Here is a 19,406-nt window from a genome sequence, read left to right as displayed (position 1 = left end):
GATCCTTCCCAATAAAACTTCATTTTACTCAGGCAGAATAAAACAAAGCTTTTTTCCAATGTCAGGTTCTCTAATCCTCTGATCATCATGCTGGCCCTCTTCTGAACTCTTTCCAGTTTCCCAGTGTCTCTTGAACTGGGAGGACCAAAACTGGACACAGTATTCCAAGCATGGTTTTAAAAGTGCTGAGTAAAATGACATAATTAAATCCTTTGTTCTGCTGGGTAAATTCTTACTGATGCAGCCCATGAAACAATTTGGTTTTGCTACTGCCAGTATGCTTTGCTGATTAATTTGCCTTGCTCCTACTCAAATGCCAATGTCCTTCTTAGCAGAGCTGACAAAATAACTGGGTAGAGTCAGACCCCAGACTGCACTGGTGCTGGGATTATTCCATCCCAGGTGCAAGACCTTTCTTTGTCCAAAGCTCATCCAGTTCTTGTTCATGCAATATTTCAGCCTATCAAAGTCTGTATGATGACTCTTCCCTCCAGCATATGTTTGTCTTCTCCTAGTTTGGTGCTATATGCAAATCTGGGAGCATCACTCACTCCTGTCATCCAGATCACTTCTAACAGAATCTGACATTGGATTGGCTGCGGTGGAAATCCACTCATGAGCCACTGCTAATTTTTCTTCAAACCATTAGCCTACACTCTTTGAGCCTGGCATTCTGTCAGGTTTTCTACAGCCATCTTGTGGTCCATCTGTTCTATCTTAGCCAGCTTGTCTACATAGATGTTGTGGAGATCAAACTAAAATTAGGCTAGATGATGTCCCCAGCTCTTCCCCATTTGTTAAGCAAGTTGTTTCATCATGGAAGCACTCAGGTTGGTTAAACACAATTTACCCTTGACAAATATAATTCCTTGTCCTTCACATGACTTTCATGACAACCTTTGCCATAATGATCCTTGGGACTGAAGAGTTTACAAAATCTCTTTGCTGTAGTTAATACGTACCCATATAAATACTTTTTCTATCTCAGTATTTTTGTAAAAGAAGGTGCTGTACTAGCATGGGAGGAATTTTTTTAAGGATTTGGTTTTTTCTGCCAATTTGCATGCATTTATATTTTCAGTATAGTGGTTGTTTAACTATGGGACTAAGGAAAATGTAAAATGAATGTGTATAATAACTTTAGTTTTTGTGTTAATTTGTTATGTGTCTGTCGATATATACAATATAAATTAATTTGTCCTTACCATAAACAGTGAATAGCATACCACTATCCAATGTGTTTATAGTATTTTATATATATTTGCAGGTCATTGCTTATAACTCAGAAGGGAAAAGCAGTCCAAGTGAGACAGTGGAGTACATTACTTGTCCAGACAAACCTGGAGTACCTTCAAAACCCACAGTGAAAGGAAAAATTCATGCACAGAGTTTTAAAATAATCTGGGGTGAGAATGTTTTCCAGCTCTAATTGGAGTATTTCTTCTGTATTTTTAATATATATTATATATATAAAATACTTTTTATACAGAAGGTCAGGTTTTACTTTAGTAACACTTCAGTCAACTGAGCCATTATGATCCATTTATATTGAGAAATACTGTCTCAAAATACTAAGTGGGACAGTACAGCTAATTATATGGGAAAAATAATATGCTTACTGTGATAGGGACTGTTACTGCAGAGGACTGCAACTCTTCAAAAAGTGTGGTTAATTGATGTACTAAGAAGTTCTGTTTCTCTGGAAAAAGTAGGTGCATATCATTCTGGATTCTTATTGAAAGAGAAGATTGAAGTTCAGCCTGTATCTTCAAACTATTTGGTTTTGAGAGATAAATTTTTATTTGCTAAGGATGTTGAGAAACTTTTCCTTAAGCTCAGGAATTTTTAGCCTTATGCTGCAAAATAGGAGAAGGTTAAACAGTACTGTGCCATGCAGTGCTTTAGCAGAAAATCAAACAGTAAAATACTACATTTATTGTCACTTTTTACTTATTTCCATTTAATAATGCTTTTAATTCTTTAGCATCAGTAATAAGAAATTTACTTGTAGAGTACAAATAGTACTCAGCAGGTCCAGCCTTGTATCTTCCCAGAGTGCTTTGCTACCTCAGGACTTGATCTTTTATGTACGATGCATAATGTATTAGGTTATTGAAAATACCTGATTTGTATATCAAAAATGATCTAAAATATCGATTTATATATAAAACTGTTAATTGTCTTTATTTGGAACAGTGATGCTCTTTCTATGTGAGAATTATCATGACAATTTTATTTTCCATTTGGAATAATTTCCTTCCAACTAAAAAAGTGCTATCTGCCATCTAAATCTCATTTTATTCAGCTGGCATTTTATGATACATAACCCTTGCCTAAGAGCCAACATAATTTCATCCAGCACAAGCATAATGTGATGTTTAGGCAGGAGTACCCTTCTGTGTTGAAGTATAATGCTGTCTTTATATTTGTTCAAAATGTTGTTTCACATTACTTTAATTTTGCTGTTTTCTAAGTCATCTTTGAGAAACAGTATTAGGATAATATGTCAAAGAAAGGTGTGTAGATTTGTATCTCGTACTTGAATACTGTACCAGGGAGGATAGTACACTCAATTTCTAGTGATATATTAGAAGTTAAGAGATAAGTCTTAAGTGTAGAGCTCTTGCTATTTTATTCTGTCCCAAAATAGTTAGGTTTTCGAAATTCTGCCCTTAAATTTCAAAATATTTTTATATACAAATCCATATGATAATAGTCCAAATTACATTAGAGTCTGTGACCCTGAATCTATGCTCAGGCACTTCAGACTGAAATGTTTGTTGTGGCATCTCCCAGGGGTGATTCCCTTGTCCCTTCTCCTGTGTAGAGTGTTCAGAAGGGCTGAGGGCTGGCTTTCACACAACAGGACTTGCAATCATTTGCTGCTGCCCTGGACTAGTATGCTCTCTGTCTAAATAAGCACCCATCTCCAGCTGTCTGTTGATTTTGCCATTGGGAAATTCTCCCCAAAAGCTATAAAGCCATTTCACTTACCTCACTCAGTCGGAATATTGCTGTTTTTTATAGATCCACCAAAAGACAATGGAGGAGCAGCAATACATACATATGTTGTGGAAATGTCTGAAGGCTTAAGTGGTAAGTATTAGGATCATACATTGGCATTCACTTGTCTGGGGATTTTTTTCCTGTGTCTGTGTGCATGTGGGAAGAATAAAATGTGTATTATTACTGGGAAAGTTATTGCCCAGGACTGACATCAAAAAGAAAATAGAGGCACATTGATGCTTGTACACAAGAAGTTCTTTTTCTCTGATTTAGAAAAGAGAGATGCCACAAAATTCTGTGACGCAAGAGATGCTTTTTGTTAAACTTACTAATTAGGTCTATTCAGTTTTGGAAATGAAATGACACACTTGAGACATTTTAGGGCAAGAAGACAGGGACATATAGCTTTGTTGTCTGCATGGCTGATGAAAGAAAAGCTTGTACTCCATTTATCACTATTAAAAGAGAACAATGACGCATCTGGGGTAACTTTCTGCTGTTTGCTTTTCTGTTCTTTCATACAGAAAGGAAACTGACAGTATTTCTAAATTGGACATAAACCTATCTTGCTAAATTATTTAAAAATCTAGTTAAGTAGCCTTATTGAGTTCAGAAACACAGTTACATCAAAAATGAAAGTTTAAACTTCTTCAGTGCTGTGTCAGATTAACACAGAGCACTGCCCCCAGATATGATGGGAGCCCTCTCAGGCTGTTAGTCTATTGCTTTCCTCTCTCTGTCACATGTCCACATTAAGCCACTTCGGAATGAGGCACCCAAGCCTTTCATGCAAATTTAGTGAGCTGTGCATTACGTTTCATTCCCAGCCTTCTAAATTCTGTGGTATATCGAGTTGTTGGAGATTTAATTAAAAGTCCCCAGGTTCCCTGCTTAATATCTTAAAAAGAAAGACAGAATGCTCAAGAGTTTCTGATTTAAGAGTAGCAAATAATGGAATCAGAATTTCACATGGTACTGAGCCATTCAGGAACCCAAGGAACAAACTTCACCAATTGTAAACTGTAGTTACAGCCTGCAAAATTATAATGTAATTTGAAGCTTGTTTTCCATGAAAAATTTTACTTTTGTATCTTTCCTGTTTATTTGGTAATGATGTTGAATGTGCTTGCTGACCCAGTAAGTTCTTTTCTAGTTAAGGTAAATCCCAAATAAGGAAGCTATTTCACTTCAGCAGATCTTTATGAAATTATAGAATCTTCCAGGAAATTCAAACCAGTCTCAATTTCTAATTTTTTCATAAACATCAGTCACACACTTATTTTAGTGAAATTTGGATACCTGCTGTGGCTGGTACTGAAGTGTGGCAAATTCCACTTTGGCTCATTGCATGCTTATTCCTAACCTTTCAGGAAACAAGTGGGATACAATATACAGCGGAGCCGCTAGGGAACATGTGTGTGACCGTCTAAATCCGGGCTCTTCCTACCGGTTACGTGTATATTGCGTTGGAGAAGGAGGACAAAGCACGGTAATATCAGCTAATATTTTTATTAAATAAAATTCTCTCTGTAAGAAAATCTGGTCCAGTAGATATTTAAGCAAATATTGTGCAGAAGTGCCTAACAAAATAGCCATAATTAGAACATCAGAGAAGTTCCAGTATTGCTGCACAGTGGTTCGAGTTTCTGCTCATTTGTTAAAGGAAAATATCTAAGTATTCTTTCCTGATATATTTTGTTTGACATGATAGTCTTATTTACAGAAACAGATACTTTTCCTATGTGATACATTTATACAATGTTATTTATTAAGGCCTATCCCAGTACAGCAGTTTAAGAAGGGTACTTGAAAAGGCTCCCCATGGAATTGGTCACAGCACCAAGCATAACAGAGTTCACGAAGCATTTGGACAATGGTTTCTCACATAGTGTGATTCTTGGGGCTCTCTTGGGGCTAGGAGCTCAACTTTGATGATCCTTGTAGATCCCTTCCAGCTCAGAAGATTCTGTGATTCTATGAATTTAATGTATTTCCTACTTGTCTGAGTAGCCAAGTTACCCCAGCAGGCAGGGGAAGAAGTCTTCACTCAAGCTTTACAAGGTTGTGCTTCCCTTGCTCTCTCAAGCACAGTTAAAATGTTTAGATTGCCCTGCTTTTCAGTATTCCCACACAATTTGCTGTGCCATACTATTCTCCTTTACACACACACATTGCACACACACACATGTGCACTGTCAGTTCTGTGGTGTAATTCAACTGCCAGTGCCAAAATGTCTTGCTGTATTTGCTCTGTGTTCTCAGCAACAAGTGCAACAAAGCCAGCCCTGGCTCTCTGCAGACTTCCAGCAGGGCTTTCCCGGCAAGCTGCTCTCACAAAAACCTTAATGCCTTCCATTCTTGGTGTGTGTGATTTCTACCCAGCCCTGCCTTGTGACATGAAATGTATGTGCTCTTCCTCCACACAGAAGTGTCCTGCAAGGATAACCTTGACTACAGCCACCTTGCCTTAAGAATAAATCTGGACTCCTTCAATGCTGGCTTGGCTTGCAGTGCTTTCCCGGTCATCAGTCCACAAGTCTTTGGAGACTTTTGTTCTGCCTTTTGTTCTGTACTTCCCTACAGCCCAACCCCATGTTTTTAGAATTAACCTTAAGTACCAAAGAGAAAAATAATTTCCAGAAAGTTCTTATACTTTCTGAAGGTGTCAGAAATCAACAGAAGATCTATGAAGATGTAATTAACTCTTCTGCAGCTTCTCATTAACATATGCAAAACTTTTAAGTAGCAGCAGTTGTTCAGTGCAACAGTATATTCAAAGGAGCTGAAAAGCAGCAGATCATCCAGTCCACTCTTTCTTGAACACACATAGAATCCAGCTGTGAAATGAGATTCTGAGATTAATTTCTTCTGTAAACCTGAAGGCTTTCCAACTTCCTGTTTCTTCTATATCAAGCTGAAGCTAATAACGCCTCAATGTCTCTGTTCACTTCTGTCTGCATCCAGAACAGTCAGTGCCATCTGCTGCATGTGTTATGTTCTTAGGTAATTTTTGCCCAAACTTCAAATCAGAGGTGGAAACTTGTTGCTCATTAGGTATTGCTAAGCAATGAAAAAGTTGAAATATCTTTTTTTTTAATCTCTTCTGGTTGACACTTCTGCCCACTTTGCTTTCTGAGAGGTTTTTCCATGGAAAGTACATACCCCTTAGAGTAAGGGTTTAGAACTCATTAAACTGCAGTCTGATGCAAAATAGATTGAATTTACATTGAATAAGTCATATTTCAAGCATCTGTACTAAGTTGTACTGATAATTAGCCGTTGTTTTTAATTCTACGCCTTGCATATGTATCCAAATACAAAAGCAAATTTTGCATATTGTGTGATTATTTTAGCATGGTTTATATTATGAGAAATACATACCAGATCACTTCAATATCTTCACATATTTGAAGATGTCATTAAAAAAGGGGATGATCTTGTTTCTGACTGAGGTGTTTGCCTTAACTTATGACATAGCTGATAGTTCTTGGTTTGGCCTGGATAACTTCATTAATCTATCTTTCTTTTTTAGGTAACTGATTCCTTACTGGTGCAGACACCAGCAGTGGTTCCTGGTCCATGCCAGCCTCCAAGGCTACAGGGTAGACCAAGAGCAAGAGAAATTCAGCTGCGTTGGGGTAATTTTATTACAAGTGTTAGAGATTGTAAGGGATCCAAATGTATTACATGTTAAAATTGAATGAGCTTTTCTTTCTCTCTTATTTCTAGGACCGCCTCAGGTAGATGGTGGTTCACCCATTACCTGTTATGGTCTGGAAATGTTTCAGGCAGAAAATGATGAACACAGAGAGGTTTACCAGGGTTCTGATGTTGAATGCACTGTGGGCAGCCTTCTTCCAGGGAGGATGTACAGCTTCAGACTGAGAGCAGCTAACAAGGCTGGGGTAAGGAGGCAGTCTGAAATGAAATTCGTTACTGAGACTGCAATCACTATTAAGGATTTTTAATTTCAAATGAAGCATTTAACAGTAATCTTAAAATTAGGATTTCCAAATGTGGAGTCATTTGGGTCATGTAGCTTATTGTTGTGTGGGAACAGACAGTTAAACATCAGTTTATAATGAAGGGGATTTTTAGATGAAGGGAAGAGAAAATAGCTAATTATGTCTTTTATCTGAAAAATAATATTAGGAAATCATTAGGAAATGCTAAGTACTTTATTAAAGCACTGTTACAACTTCACTATTCTCAGGTGAAGTAAGGTAGCATATTATTTTTGTATGCAGCTTTTTAAATTGATTGACCTTTATTTTTACAGCTGGTGATGTCCAGAACATAATAATTAGTGTTTCCTCACTCTCCATTTTTATATTTAGTTTGACTTCTGAGTACATGTTCTATCAGATACAAGATTATTTTCCGTTTTTGGAGTATTAAATGTGTTTAAATCAATTGTTGCTGTAGAACAAGCTTTTTAGTTATGTACCCAATGTCCTCATTTGTTCAATAATGTACACTTCATTGAAAACTGTCAGGGTGCGTTGACACTTTGTGGAGAGATCTGCAGCTTAAGCCTTTAAAGCACTATCCTAACTTTTATCTTCCCTCCACCCTGCAAAGAATCGTTCATTGTTCAGCAGTTTTTGAATCCTTTATTTCTTTTACATAGGTATAAATAGGCAGTACCAATTGGTTTATGTTCCAGTGCAGCCCATGATGTAACTTCAGAATAAGGCTTTGGATAGTACTTCCCTGGTTTTCCCAAGAGACCTTTGAAGTGTCAAATTTATTCACATTGCATTTGCTGGAGTGAAGAAAAATTTATAGCTGTTCTGGGCAATAGTCAGATACTGAAATAAATCTGGAGTCCACAGTCCACAGAAATTTATTTTATAAAGAAATAATACAATGTTTCAGGTTGCAGTTATATGTCCCTACTGTGGTAAACTGTTTTTTTTTTAAAGTAGTATTTTCATTTTTACAATGTAGTTGTATCAACTCCCTTTTTAACAGTTTGGACCTTACTCAGAAAAATGTGAAATAACTACAGCACCTGGACCCCCGGATCAGTGCAAGCCCCCTCAAGTGGCGTGCAGATCTGCTGCCTGTGCTCAGGTGTCATGGGAGGTAAGAGTGCCATGCTAACACTTGTCTTAACTTAATGGTCTTCTGCATTTTTGAGTTCAGCTTGAAAAGTCTAATACTGTGTTTTAATCACTTTATTTGTAAGCAAACTTACCTGATTATCCAATAGGTAAAACTTTGGTCATTCGTCATGCCCATATAAGGCAGCAGTAAGTTGGCGGGCTGCAGGTACTGGATCTTACTGTGTTCTTTTGTTTAAAAGTTTTGCCACAGCTGCTGCTCTGCATTTCTGACTGATGCAGTCTCTCTTAAAATTTTTCTTTAACATAGTTATAGTTCCTCAGAGACAATGTATCCACATAATACAATAGATTATTGTGCGCTTCTTGGTTTTATAATCTGATTTAATTTTATATAATTACATCAGTAATAATGTAGCAAAAGCCTCACAGACTTCCTATAAACCCATAGTATTTAGATATCTGATTTAAAAAAATGCAATAGATAAAAATTAAGCTTGCAAAAAGAAAGATTCTATCTGGGAATACTCTTTAAACACAGCTTTTTAGTGGCTTAGAGATGGGGTGAAGTATCTGAGTTACAGAACTGTACAGAAAATTAAACTGTTTTACCTGAAAGGAGTGTTCATGCTTCCTACTGGAGGAATGTCAGAGGAGCACTCCTTAAATACCTACAAGGCAAAGCCTTTTTTAAAAAATACCATAAAACATTCAGGTAGAGTTAATTTGAGTGATGTTAGATGTCTATTTTACAGAGTCACACAGTAATTGTCAATGTCCATCTCCTTTTGGGGATCCCAAGACAGGACATGGGACTGGAGATGCAACCTCACAAGTGCTGAGTAGGGGGGAACCATTATTCCTTTTACCCTTCTTGCTGCTCATTTGCTAATACAACCAATGTGTAGTTAACCTTCATCAGACATACAGTGCTGATTCTTACTCAACTTTCTCTCCAGGACACACAGGGGTTTTTTTTGTTATAGGTTGCTCCTCAGCCTGTACTTTTTTGTAGCAGTCCAGGACTTCGTGTTTGCAATTGTCTTAGTTGAACTTCCTGAAGTTTGTATCAGATTCTGCCTGTTCTTTGTATTGTACTAAATGAAAAATCAGCAAAGAAATGGGAGTGTAAGACTCCTCTGGAACAAAACCAAAATATAGATGTGGTGAGTTTTGTTGATTTTTACTCTTATGTCAGTGTATTTAGCTTCTAATTGCTGCTGTCCATTTTAAAGGTGCCATTGAGTAATGGAGCTGATGTCACGGAGTATCGACTGGAGTGGGGCGGTGTGGAAGGATGCATGCAAATCTCCTATTGTGGGCCTGGGCTCAGCTGTGAAGTGAAAGGGCTTTTGCCTGCCACTATATACTATTGCAGGGTTCAGGTAAAGATGTAAAACTGTTGCTAATGAAATCTGGAAACGGGAATTGACTCTGCCATATAAACATGGTCTGCTTTGGATTTGCAGGCAGTGAATGTTGCAGGTGCAGGCCCTTTCAGTGAAGTAGTGGCATGTATGACTCCAGCCTCTGTACCTGCAGTTGTGACCTGTCTTCGTGGACTAAGTGAAGATGAAGTTGAAAGTCCACACTATTCTCCTTCCACATGCCTTGCTATAAGCTGGGAAGAACCTTGTGACCATGGATCTGAAATCCTTGGCTACAGCATAGACTTTGGAGATAAGCAGCCAATAACTGTTGGGAAGGATCTGACCTATTTGCTAGATGGCTTACAGCCAGATACTACCTACAGGTATGTGATGCACTGCTACTTGACAGCAGCCTACTGTTTCTTCCACAAGAGCAGATGCTTCGTTTCCTTGGTTTTTTATTGTCTTCATTATTACTCTCAGAGACACATTAGTGCACAGCCATGGAGCAAAAAGAAGTTTTGTAATGATGATCATCATAAATAGACATGCTATTTTTATTTTCTTCCAAAAACTAATTTATGTTAGTTTATTGCAGTATTGTTGTATCTGTCTGGTTAATGTGTCAATTTAACTGAATTCACATCACATATTCAGATTCATAACTGATTTTGGATTGGTTGCTTCTTTGTTTGAAAAGGTAAAATCCATCCAAGGAAGGACTATGCCCAGTCTGATCTAATGACAGCTCATGGCAGCTTGCAGTGCCTTATCTCAGAAAAAGTGGAAGTCAGCATGAACAGTATCAGTTTGAAAAATCAACCAGCTATGCATCTCTTTTGAAAAATCATCAAGGGATGATTGCTGAAATCATCCGTTATGTTCAGTCCAAGGGTTACTGAAAAATATAAATGCAAAAATCAGTAGTTTTTCCTGAAGGCACTGCATCTCTGTTACAAATACATGCCCTCAGTGTAAAAGGAGAATGGCAGTCCCACTGAAGTCAGACTTTTAACACACTCTGATTTCAGTATAATTGGGATATCATGTGGCTATGCAGTTTTCTGAATCCTTAATTACTGTTTTATGGTTATATGTGAGAATACAGTGTTTCTTTGTGCCTTATAATTATTTAACAATAATGCTGGCAATCTGAAGAGCTGTTGCTCTGTGTGTCAGTAGACTGAAAGAAAGAGTCATTCCCATTGCAGAGATAGGTCAATACTCTACCCACATAAGTTTTTTTTTTAATAGAATACATTGTCAACTCCTTGTGCAAATGAAAAATTGCATGTATTAACCTTAGTTCTGGGCTGTAATAAATTAGCATAATGTTAAAAATTACTGCAGTGAAGGAGAAATATTTATTCTTTAGCCTGCATACACATTTGTGTTTCCACATTTTGCAGTTCTATGGTTGACTGTTTCAAAATTTAATTAGTGTGATTACTTTTTTCCAGTTACCTAGATACTATTTTGGACAAGCAAATGTTAAGTCGGCAAAATTAAATTAGACACACTTTGCTCCCTGTGGCTACCTGTAAAATATGTAAAGAGCCTCTGTTTTCTGCTTTTTTCCTTTTCAGAAATAAATTTCTTAGCTAAGTCTTTTAATTCTTACTTACAAGTCTAATGTACATTGTCTTCCTTGGAGTATCAAAGAAGAAATAACCAAAACCCTACCTTATCCCCAAATATCAAGTTCTACAGTTTCCTCAGAAACTGTAGAACTTGATATTTTGTGTCCTTTGGCGACTTCTGGTTTCCATGTCTCACTTTGCAGGCAGACCCAAGGGGGCTTGTGTTTGCAAGTGTCCAGAGATGTGTTACTGGTGGAAACAGCAAGAGAGGTGGCTGGGTACCATTGCTTTATTTTCACACGAATAGGATCTGTTAAAAAAAGTCCATAAAAATGGCTGATAGTCATCCTTGAACTCACTTGATAAAGCAGTCACAGATATGGTATCCCCTCTTTGGGGTGGGTTTTTTGACCTTCCCTCATCACTGCAGTGTGGCTATCAAAATTTTGGTTTGAGGCCTGCACAGTCAGAAAGATGGACCACTCTTGAAGTAACTCATAGAGCTTTTACATCTTTTCATGTAATGTGAATTTACTTTGAGTATTTTCTATTTCTAATCAAGCCAGCTCCTTAAAATGTATGGAAAGTGATGCACCTTCATATTCTTGACAGTCTATCAAAGCATAATATTGATAAAAGTCTTCATTGTAGATAGTACCATTATTCTCTATATAATGACAGTTATTTTTAGAATCTAATTTCAAGTTAATTTATTTTCTCTTTTTCCAAATGCTAGGGTACGAATTCAAGCCCTAAATAGTCTTGGAGCAGGTCCTTTCAGCCACACCATAAAACTGAAAACAAAGCCTCTCCCCCCAGATCCACCTCGCCTGGAATGTGCTGCATACAGTTCTCAGACTCTCAAGCTGAAGTGGGGAGAGGGAACTGCAAAAGCATTAACTGACTCCATCCAGTACCACCTTCAAATGGAGGATAAAAATGGAAGGTTGGTTTTGGCATTGCTTTAATCTGCCCAGTGTTGCTGTGGTCTGATGCTTGGGAGATGGCAGCTAAGGGAAAATTCCTTTATGCTTTGGTGAATTTACAGCAGATGTAGGAGGTCATCTCTTCTGGCAAGGCAAGAAGGGCTCTAGGGTCTGTGCAGAGAAGTGCAAGACAAAAAACTTCATTGTTTTTTACTTACAGTTCAACATGAAGAGTTTAATGCTGTGTTTCGTACCAGCACGCTTTTCTCCCTCACTTTTGGTTAAATATTTGTCAAAGTAACGAGTCCAATCAGTGTTGTAAATTTTATAAACTTAATATCAGAAGGGATGAATGCTTTACTCCCTGTTGCCTTATATGCAGTTATTTTAGTGGAAATTAATACTATTTACTTTGAGGGATTCCTTCTCTCATGTTAAATAGAATGTCAGCTGAGGTGGTACAGCAAGAACCCTTGCCCAAATGTTAAAATAAGCAGTACTGCTACAAAGTGTTTCATGTCTGATTAGCAGCTTTAGCTTGAAAAGAAAGATAAAAGAGATCCACTATGTGAAATTGCTGTGCTGTAAGGAGGAAAATAAATTAGACTGTTTAAGTGGAAGGAAATTCATTGCCATTCTTAAAGACTAGGTCATGTGCAGGTACCATCTGTTTTAATCTGAAAGACAAGAAAAAGCCAAAAGTAGATGACAACCCCTGCAGGAAGAGAGAAATTTGTGCTGTATCCTGGGGACACCAAGACTGAAAATTGAAAAAAATTTGCCATGATCAGTTTGTGCAAGAATTGTCACATGAAGGACAGTGGCCAGTGTACAAAACTCCCAGAAACAGATTTGGTGTGCACTACAAGTGTCACTCTGCCCTCCTGTGCAGGTCTGCTTGAGACCATCTCCAACAATGATGTACAAAAGCAACTGGATCCATGGCACATTTTTTAGGTGTAGTAAGGGAGAGTTGAAAAGGGGCAAAAAGCTAAAATCTAGTTACCTAATTTTGAAAAGCTAAAGATGTTGGAGGAGTAGATGGTCAAGCAGAAAAAAAAATGCAGTTCATTGAGAAACACAACTGCTATCTTTTCTCATTGTTTCAAATGCAAAATAGTTTCTTAAAATGCTTAAGAACATTTTTGGTAAGAGAGACTCTGTAGTGTTCTTTGTGCAAGAGATTTTTATTTCAAAGACATAAGAAATAAAAACTTGCCCCTGGAAAACGAGCTTACTGTTTTATAGCAGCCAGAACACTGTTTAACTGTGAAATAAGTGTTTCTGGGCTTTTCATTAGATTCTGGGAAATTATGGGAACACATTTAAAGACAATACTGCTTCGGAAGTCCTTGTCTGTGTTCAAAATAAGCTGCTTGTTCCATTTTCAGGTTTGTATCCTTATACAGAGGACCATGTCATACATACAAAGTTCAAAGACTCAGTGAGTCAACATCATACAAATTTTGTATTCAGGCATGTAATGAAGCTGGTGAAGGTCCCCTTTCTCAAGAATATATTTTCACTACTCCCAAATCTGTTCCAGCTGCCTTGAAAGGTAAGAGTTCTTCTTTTTTCATTTGAGTGGTGGGAGGATAGCAGGTTGATTTTGGTATTATGTTGTATTTGGGATATTGAGAATATTAAGCCCTTTTCAAGTGCAGGTGGGGATAGTGGGAGAAGGCTCCTTTCTTGTAGTTGCCTAAAATATTCACTCCAAAAATGGAAAACTTGGGGTTTATGCATTCTTTGAACTAAGGAGTTTGTACTTAGTTCTTCTGCTTACCAGGAGAGTGGCAAGTTAAGGTGAAAATGCTTTCTAGCATGTTTAGAATAATTTTAAGCATTGTTTGGGTTTTTTCTGGTATATGATGCAGACTTACAGTTAGTACATTTTATTCGCTTTCTCTTGGGTGTTACCTAAACTAGGAAGAGAGGCCTATATGAATTATTAGTTGCTGCTCCAGAAAACACTGGAGGAAGAATAAATTTGAATCTGAATCTTTTGTTTCTCTGAGATAAGATAGGAGGTAGAATATATAATTTTAAAGATATTAGAATATGACAAGATGTGATGGGGAAAGCAGAGCTAGCTGTCATTTTTATGCTTCCTTCCTTCCTTCCTTCAGCACCAAGGATAGAGAGAATAAATGATCACACTTGTGAAATCACATGGGAGGTTCTGCAGCCCATGAAGGGTGATCCAGTTATCTACTGTCTTCAGGTCATGGTGGGAAAAGACTCAGAATTCAAACAGGTATGATGTGTTTAAGTTATTGTAGTTTTCTTTGGTTATTCTTTGTGGTAACTAGTTTAGTAAAACTAGTTGAGATCAGATTTAGGAAAGCTTATTGTGTTCCAGCTTGGTTTTAGTCACAGTGTAAACTTTTTTATTACTAAATAATATAAGGTAATACCTCCTAAACCCATCTCCTTCATTTCAGAAGGAGGTTCTGCACTAAATTACAGCCTCTCTGGGTTACACTGATGTTCACTAAATACAGCTTGACACATCAAGTGGTGAGAAAGCCATCCACTGATGGAACAACTGACAAAAAGAAGTCTTTTACCTAATGGTACAGAATTGAGACTGGGGAGAAAAGGGGCAAAGGGTTCTCTTTACACTAAGAGTAAAGAAGCAGTTTGAAATGCCAAGGTACAAATTATCCTGTATTCAGTGCTAATTTTGCTTCCCAGTTTGTTGTTTTTTTTTTTTTTTTTTTGCTTCACAGTTTAAACTGCCTGATATTTGACATGAAATTAGGCTTGAAAACCGTTTCATATTATTAAGCTAAGGAACTTTCCTTCCAGGACAGAAACAGTTAATTCTAGTATGTTATCATTTTATTATAGTTCAATATTAAATAAGTTTCACCTGTGTTTTGGTAGATTATAGGCCTTAATATTTTCATAACTTTTAATGCAACGCTGTGTTTATTATGGCCATTTGTTAAATTTTTCAGTAAAAGATGAACCATAAACTGAGATGTCTTGCCATGTGGATGGTCTTTTTTGTAACTTCCACATTGTAAATGCAACATTAGGTACCTGAGGTGTGGTCTGTGTTGCTTTTAGACACCAAGTCAGATCACACTTTGATTATCAGTGTGTGTTGCCAAATGGCCTGGGCAAGATAATAAAGTTGGCTCTTTGAATATGGCAGTAACAAAGTAGGCTGAGGTGTGTGATTGCTTTTGCCTCTGCAGAGCAGTCTATCATAGTAAATTAAAATAAAATGAAAAGACTAATTTGCAGAAACTAAAATTAGAACAATCAAGAAGTAAACAGTATGAAAACAGCCTTTAAGACACTTAGACATGATGGTGGCAATTTTTTTTGACATGGACAAAAAATAAACTGCCTGGAAGTCTGCTCTAAGCTGTTCCCTGCTATTTCACTGCCAAAACTTCACTCTCCTCCTTCTTCCTGATCTGTCATCCAAATTGCTCATGTCATTGTTCCCTCCATGCTACAGACAATATAAGTTAATAATGTGCTGTTTGAGCTGTATACATCAGTCAGAGATCTTAAAGGGGTTAGGAAGCAACCGTATAAATACCCCAGGAAACACACTGGAGGGGAAGGCAACTTCTGGCAAGGCACTGGGGACAAGCAGCTGAGGATGGTAACCCCTGCTAGCTGGCATAGCTGGAGCTGGAGTAGGGTGTGTGTCAGTGGCCTGTTTGCTCACTCCCAAATGCATGATCCACATTAGCAGAATTTTGAGGAAGCTGCACTTCTGATGGCCTGCCCTGCCTCAGAGAGAAAAGTCTCTAGGTTGTAGATTCCAGTAAAGCTCAGCTTGTCAGAGAACTCTGTGCCTCAGGCACAACAAGAGCTCTTCAAGTAGCAGAATCAGAAGGGATTTCTTATTTCTTTACATTTCTAGTGTGCATTTTCAGGATACTGTCTAACAGTATGGTAACTGTAGGAAAGCTCCTGATGATGTGATATTTCTGTATCGTGCTTCCAGTTAAATAAAGCAAATCCAGATATTTGGAGGTGGGAGGGTGAAGGGGTTTAAAGAGAGAAATCAAATTGCGCTGTGCTACTCACCTAATACCTCCCTAACTGTTGAAGTACCTGTAACTGCACCCCTGTGAGGTTTTGTTGGCATTCACAGAACCTTTACATAGCTGCAAATTTAATTAATTTGAGAAACTGGAGTTTAGATTTCACTGAAATAGGGACTCCATGCAGAAGCATTGTGAACTCATGTTAACCTGCCCACTGAGACACTTCTGAAGAGCACCCTCACAAGTTATCTCTGTCTTGTGAATATGATGAAATTAAAAATCACAAAGAGGACTCTGTGGCTTTCCTGATTCAGTGTTTATTGGGATAAATCATCATATTTTAAGTACAGATAACTACAAGAAAGTACATTGGATTGGATTAGGCTTAATGAGTTCGCTTGACATGGAGTTAACTGCCTAAAATCCCATGATACAATATTGTATATTGCATCACATTGTGAGTGGTAACTAAAACACCTGAAGGCTGGGGCTTGTGACAGAGTTTATTTGATGTGTACTCATCACTCCACACAAGCAAGCATAGTTCTTGTGTTTCACCAAAATAACTGGAGACTTTATCTGGTATTTAAATCAGTGTGTTTGAGCTTTTTGTCCATTTTTCTTTGCATGGGTGAAAACACTGGTGAGTTGTCATCCTTTTTAGTTACCTTCAGCATAAACAAAACCATACTAAGATACATGTGTGTCTACAGTACTTTTTTGCTTGAAGTATCCCTTTTTCTCCCCTTATTTCCAGATTTACAAGGGCCCGGACTGCTCGTTCCGATACACAGGCCTGCAGCTGAACTGTGAATACCGATTCCGCACGTGTGCCATTCGCCAGTGCCAAGAGGCCACGGGTCACCAGGACCTGGTGGGCCCCTACAGCTCCCCAGTGCTATTCATCTCTCAGAGGACTGAGCCTCCAGCAAGCACCAACAAGGACACTGTGCAAACCACAAGGACACAATGGTCACAGAGCGACCAAGTGTGTGCTGCTGTCATCCTTGCACTTTTTGCTATCTTTTCCATTCTGATTGCTGTTATCATTCAGTACTTCGTCATAAAGTGAAGAAAAGAGATCTATTTTATAATGCTGCCCATTACATTTTACTTTCTCATAATCTAAAAGTAATTCTGTTCTCTTGCTTTTACAAAACCAGGCATTTTGCACCGGCATTGGGACTGATGCAAACTTTCTCAGCCACTTTAAAATGCTTACTCGTAGGTATAGGCTGACACATGTTATTAAAATGCAAGCCACAGAAATATAATCTTTTCTTTATATGCCTTCATGCAGTACAAACTCAATATGGGGCAGGCACGCAGTGTTTAAGGAAAAGGGTTTGACCAGTAAACACAAGTGTAAAGGTGATTTCCTGGCCCACACTTCTAAGGGTTGCTAACATAACAGGGAAGAATGTGTAGATCGCATTTAAAACTTACACTAACAAACTTGTGCTGTACACAATATTAATCTGATGCTGTGAAAGCAATTTAGCGCTGTATTTCTACCTCCTCATTTGTCTTAATTATTTGGGAAGCAGGATTTATGCTGAAAAACAGAAGGGGCTTTTCTCAGGCAGCAAATAATAAACTGGATGGTGGAAGAGTATGCATGAAGGAAGCTTCTTATCTGATAAATGTGGAGTTCTTCACTGCAAGTAGATGTTTTCGAAAGACTACAAGGAGATGGCACAAGTGGTTTATCTTACCCCCAGGATTTGGTGTTTACTTAAAAAAATGCCTCTTTTACTTCTTCTGGATATAGAAGGGAGAGTGTGAGAGACCTTCTTAGATTTGTTACTTAAATTGAAAAACACATTTCCAAAGTTGACCTTTGATTGGATGCAGTTTATACAGATGTCTGTGCCCTCTGATTTTGGCTAGTCAACAGAATTTTGAGATAAAATTCATTATTGAATTTTTGCTGTTTCCCCAACATTCACTTGCCATATCCACCAGAAATAAGCACTGCCTTTTTTTGTTTGTTTTGTTTCTATCTTTCTCTTTTTCCCCTTCCTTTTTTTCTTTCCTTCTCTCTTTCTTTGGGGCACCAAATCAGAAGATGAAGTGTAGTAATTTGCACCAGAAAACTTAAAGCTGCTTTTTTCTTGAGATCCTAATGTTTAATGTAATGTCTCTTTGGATACTGTACCAAATTGTTGATTGCATGTAGTTAATGTTGCATTAGAGCACTTTGCAATTGCATAACTCATCAATGTTTTGTGAGCTTGCATTTGTGAGTTCTTGAATGACCAGACTGAATTTTAACAAGTATCCCATTGAACATCTTGCTAGATGTCAATGATTGCCAGTGACACAAAGCTTGTAGTGAAACTATCTTTAAAAAAAATCCTTGTCTCATCACACTTATGTTATTTGTTATACACTTTGTAATTAGCTACTTTTAATTTATTTGAGTTACAAGATAGTGGATCATTAATGACTTCTAGTTGTGTTCAGTTTAGCATTTTTAATAGTATTAAACACTTCTGTCAGTCTTAATAATAATAAAAAAAGGAACCTCTGTCTTGTGCTTTGAAGATCTCTGAGGAATTTCTCTTATATTAGAACGGGCATGTATTGTAATTGTTTATACGTCCAATGATCTGTGCTGTAGAATAATGTTGCTGAGTTTCGTTTTTTTAAAGAAAAAAAAAAGAAGAAATGGCGAAGAACTTGGCCTCCACGTGGCAAGAACGATCTGTCTTTAAAATGTACTGTATGTTTACATTTTATTTCTAATTTGTCATTTGTACGTATAGGCTGATACCTTCCCGCAGGATACCGCGATAACTGATGTTTTCTAGAACCTTCTTAAAAGTGCCATGTTTGGCAGTGCAAATGAGGTTGCGTGTCACAGCCCAGAGATTTCTTATGGTTGAATGTCTAAAACGGTAAGATTTGTTACTGCAGGCAACCTGCAGTGACTTACGTTTTTCATAGTAAAATTCAAATGAGCTCCTATTTTTGATAGTCATTTAATAGTGTATTTGCCATTTGAGCCTCAGTGCATATTACTGCATTGAAGACAGTTTTTAATGTAATCTTAATTTTACCTCATATACTGTACATTCCAAAAATAAATAAATAAATAAAAGAAAAAGAGAAACTCTAAAGTTTTTAAAACGCTATAGATACACTACCAAACATATCACTTTACGGTTGTACAACGTCGGGCTCCATGAAGACGAACCTGTATAGTCTGATAGAAAATACATAAAACGATGTAGCAAAGTACCTTTAAGAGTCTGTGGACAATAAAAGTACCTTCTTTTTCGCTGCTGGTGGTCAGTCCTGTGCGCGCACCGCCGCCGCCCCTCTCCCCTCCCTCCTCCCCTCCCTGGCTCCCTGAGTGCCGGCCGGTTCCGCGGGGCGGGCCGGGGGCGCGGTACCTGCGCGGGCGGGGCAGCCGCGGGCGGGGCGGGGCGGGGCGGGC

The 19,406-nt window shown here is 37.9% G+C and overlaps 1 protein-coding gene across 6 annotated transcripts in view; it reads left to right on the top strand.

Moving 5' to 3' along the window:
* Positions 1-19,247, top strand: part of FNDC3A (fibronectin type III domain containing 3A) — a 111,640-nt gene extending 92,393 nt beyond the window's left edge. For all 6 annotated transcript variants that reach the window (XM_071448508.1, XM_071448507.1, XM_071448511.1 and 3 more), the window contains 12 exons: positions 1,268-1,406; positions 3,028-3,096; positions 4,377-4,495; positions 6,539-6,644; positions 6,736-6,911; positions 7,981-8,094; positions 9,308-9,457; positions 9,542-9,825; positions 11,759-11,968; positions 13,340-13,506; positions 14,078-14,205; positions 16,722-19,247. In XM_071448508.1, the coding sequence (XP_071304609.1) occupies positions 1,268-1,406; positions 3,028-3,096; positions 4,377-4,495; positions 6,539-6,644; positions 6,736-6,911; positions 7,981-8,094; positions 9,308-9,457; positions 9,542-9,825; positions 11,759-11,968; positions 13,340-13,506; positions 14,078-14,205; positions 16,722-17,036 (1,977 nt within the window). In that variant the 3' untranslated portion in view covers positions 17,037-19,247. The remainder of the gene's footprint in view (positions 1-1,267; positions 1,407-3,027; positions 3,097-4,376; positions 4,496-6,538; positions 6,645-6,735; positions 6,912-7,980; positions 8,095-9,307; positions 9,458-9,541; positions 9,826-11,758; positions 11,969-13,339; positions 13,507-14,077; positions 14,206-16,721) is intronic.
* The last annotated feature ends 159 nt before the right edge of the window (positions 19,248-19,406 follow it).

This window comes from Agelaius tricolor, unplaced genomic scaffold (assembly GCF_023055355.1).
Source record: "Agelaius tricolor isolate 1412-34295 unplaced genomic scaffold, bAgeTri1.0.p SCAF_26, whole genome shotgun sequence".
Taxonomy (NCBI): domain Eukaryota; kingdom Metazoa; phylum Chordata; class Aves; order Passeriformes; family Icteridae; genus Agelaius; species Agelaius tricolor.
The sequence above is the reverse complement of the archived record's forward strand: the minus strand, read 5'-3'. Positions and strand labels throughout refer to the sequence as shown.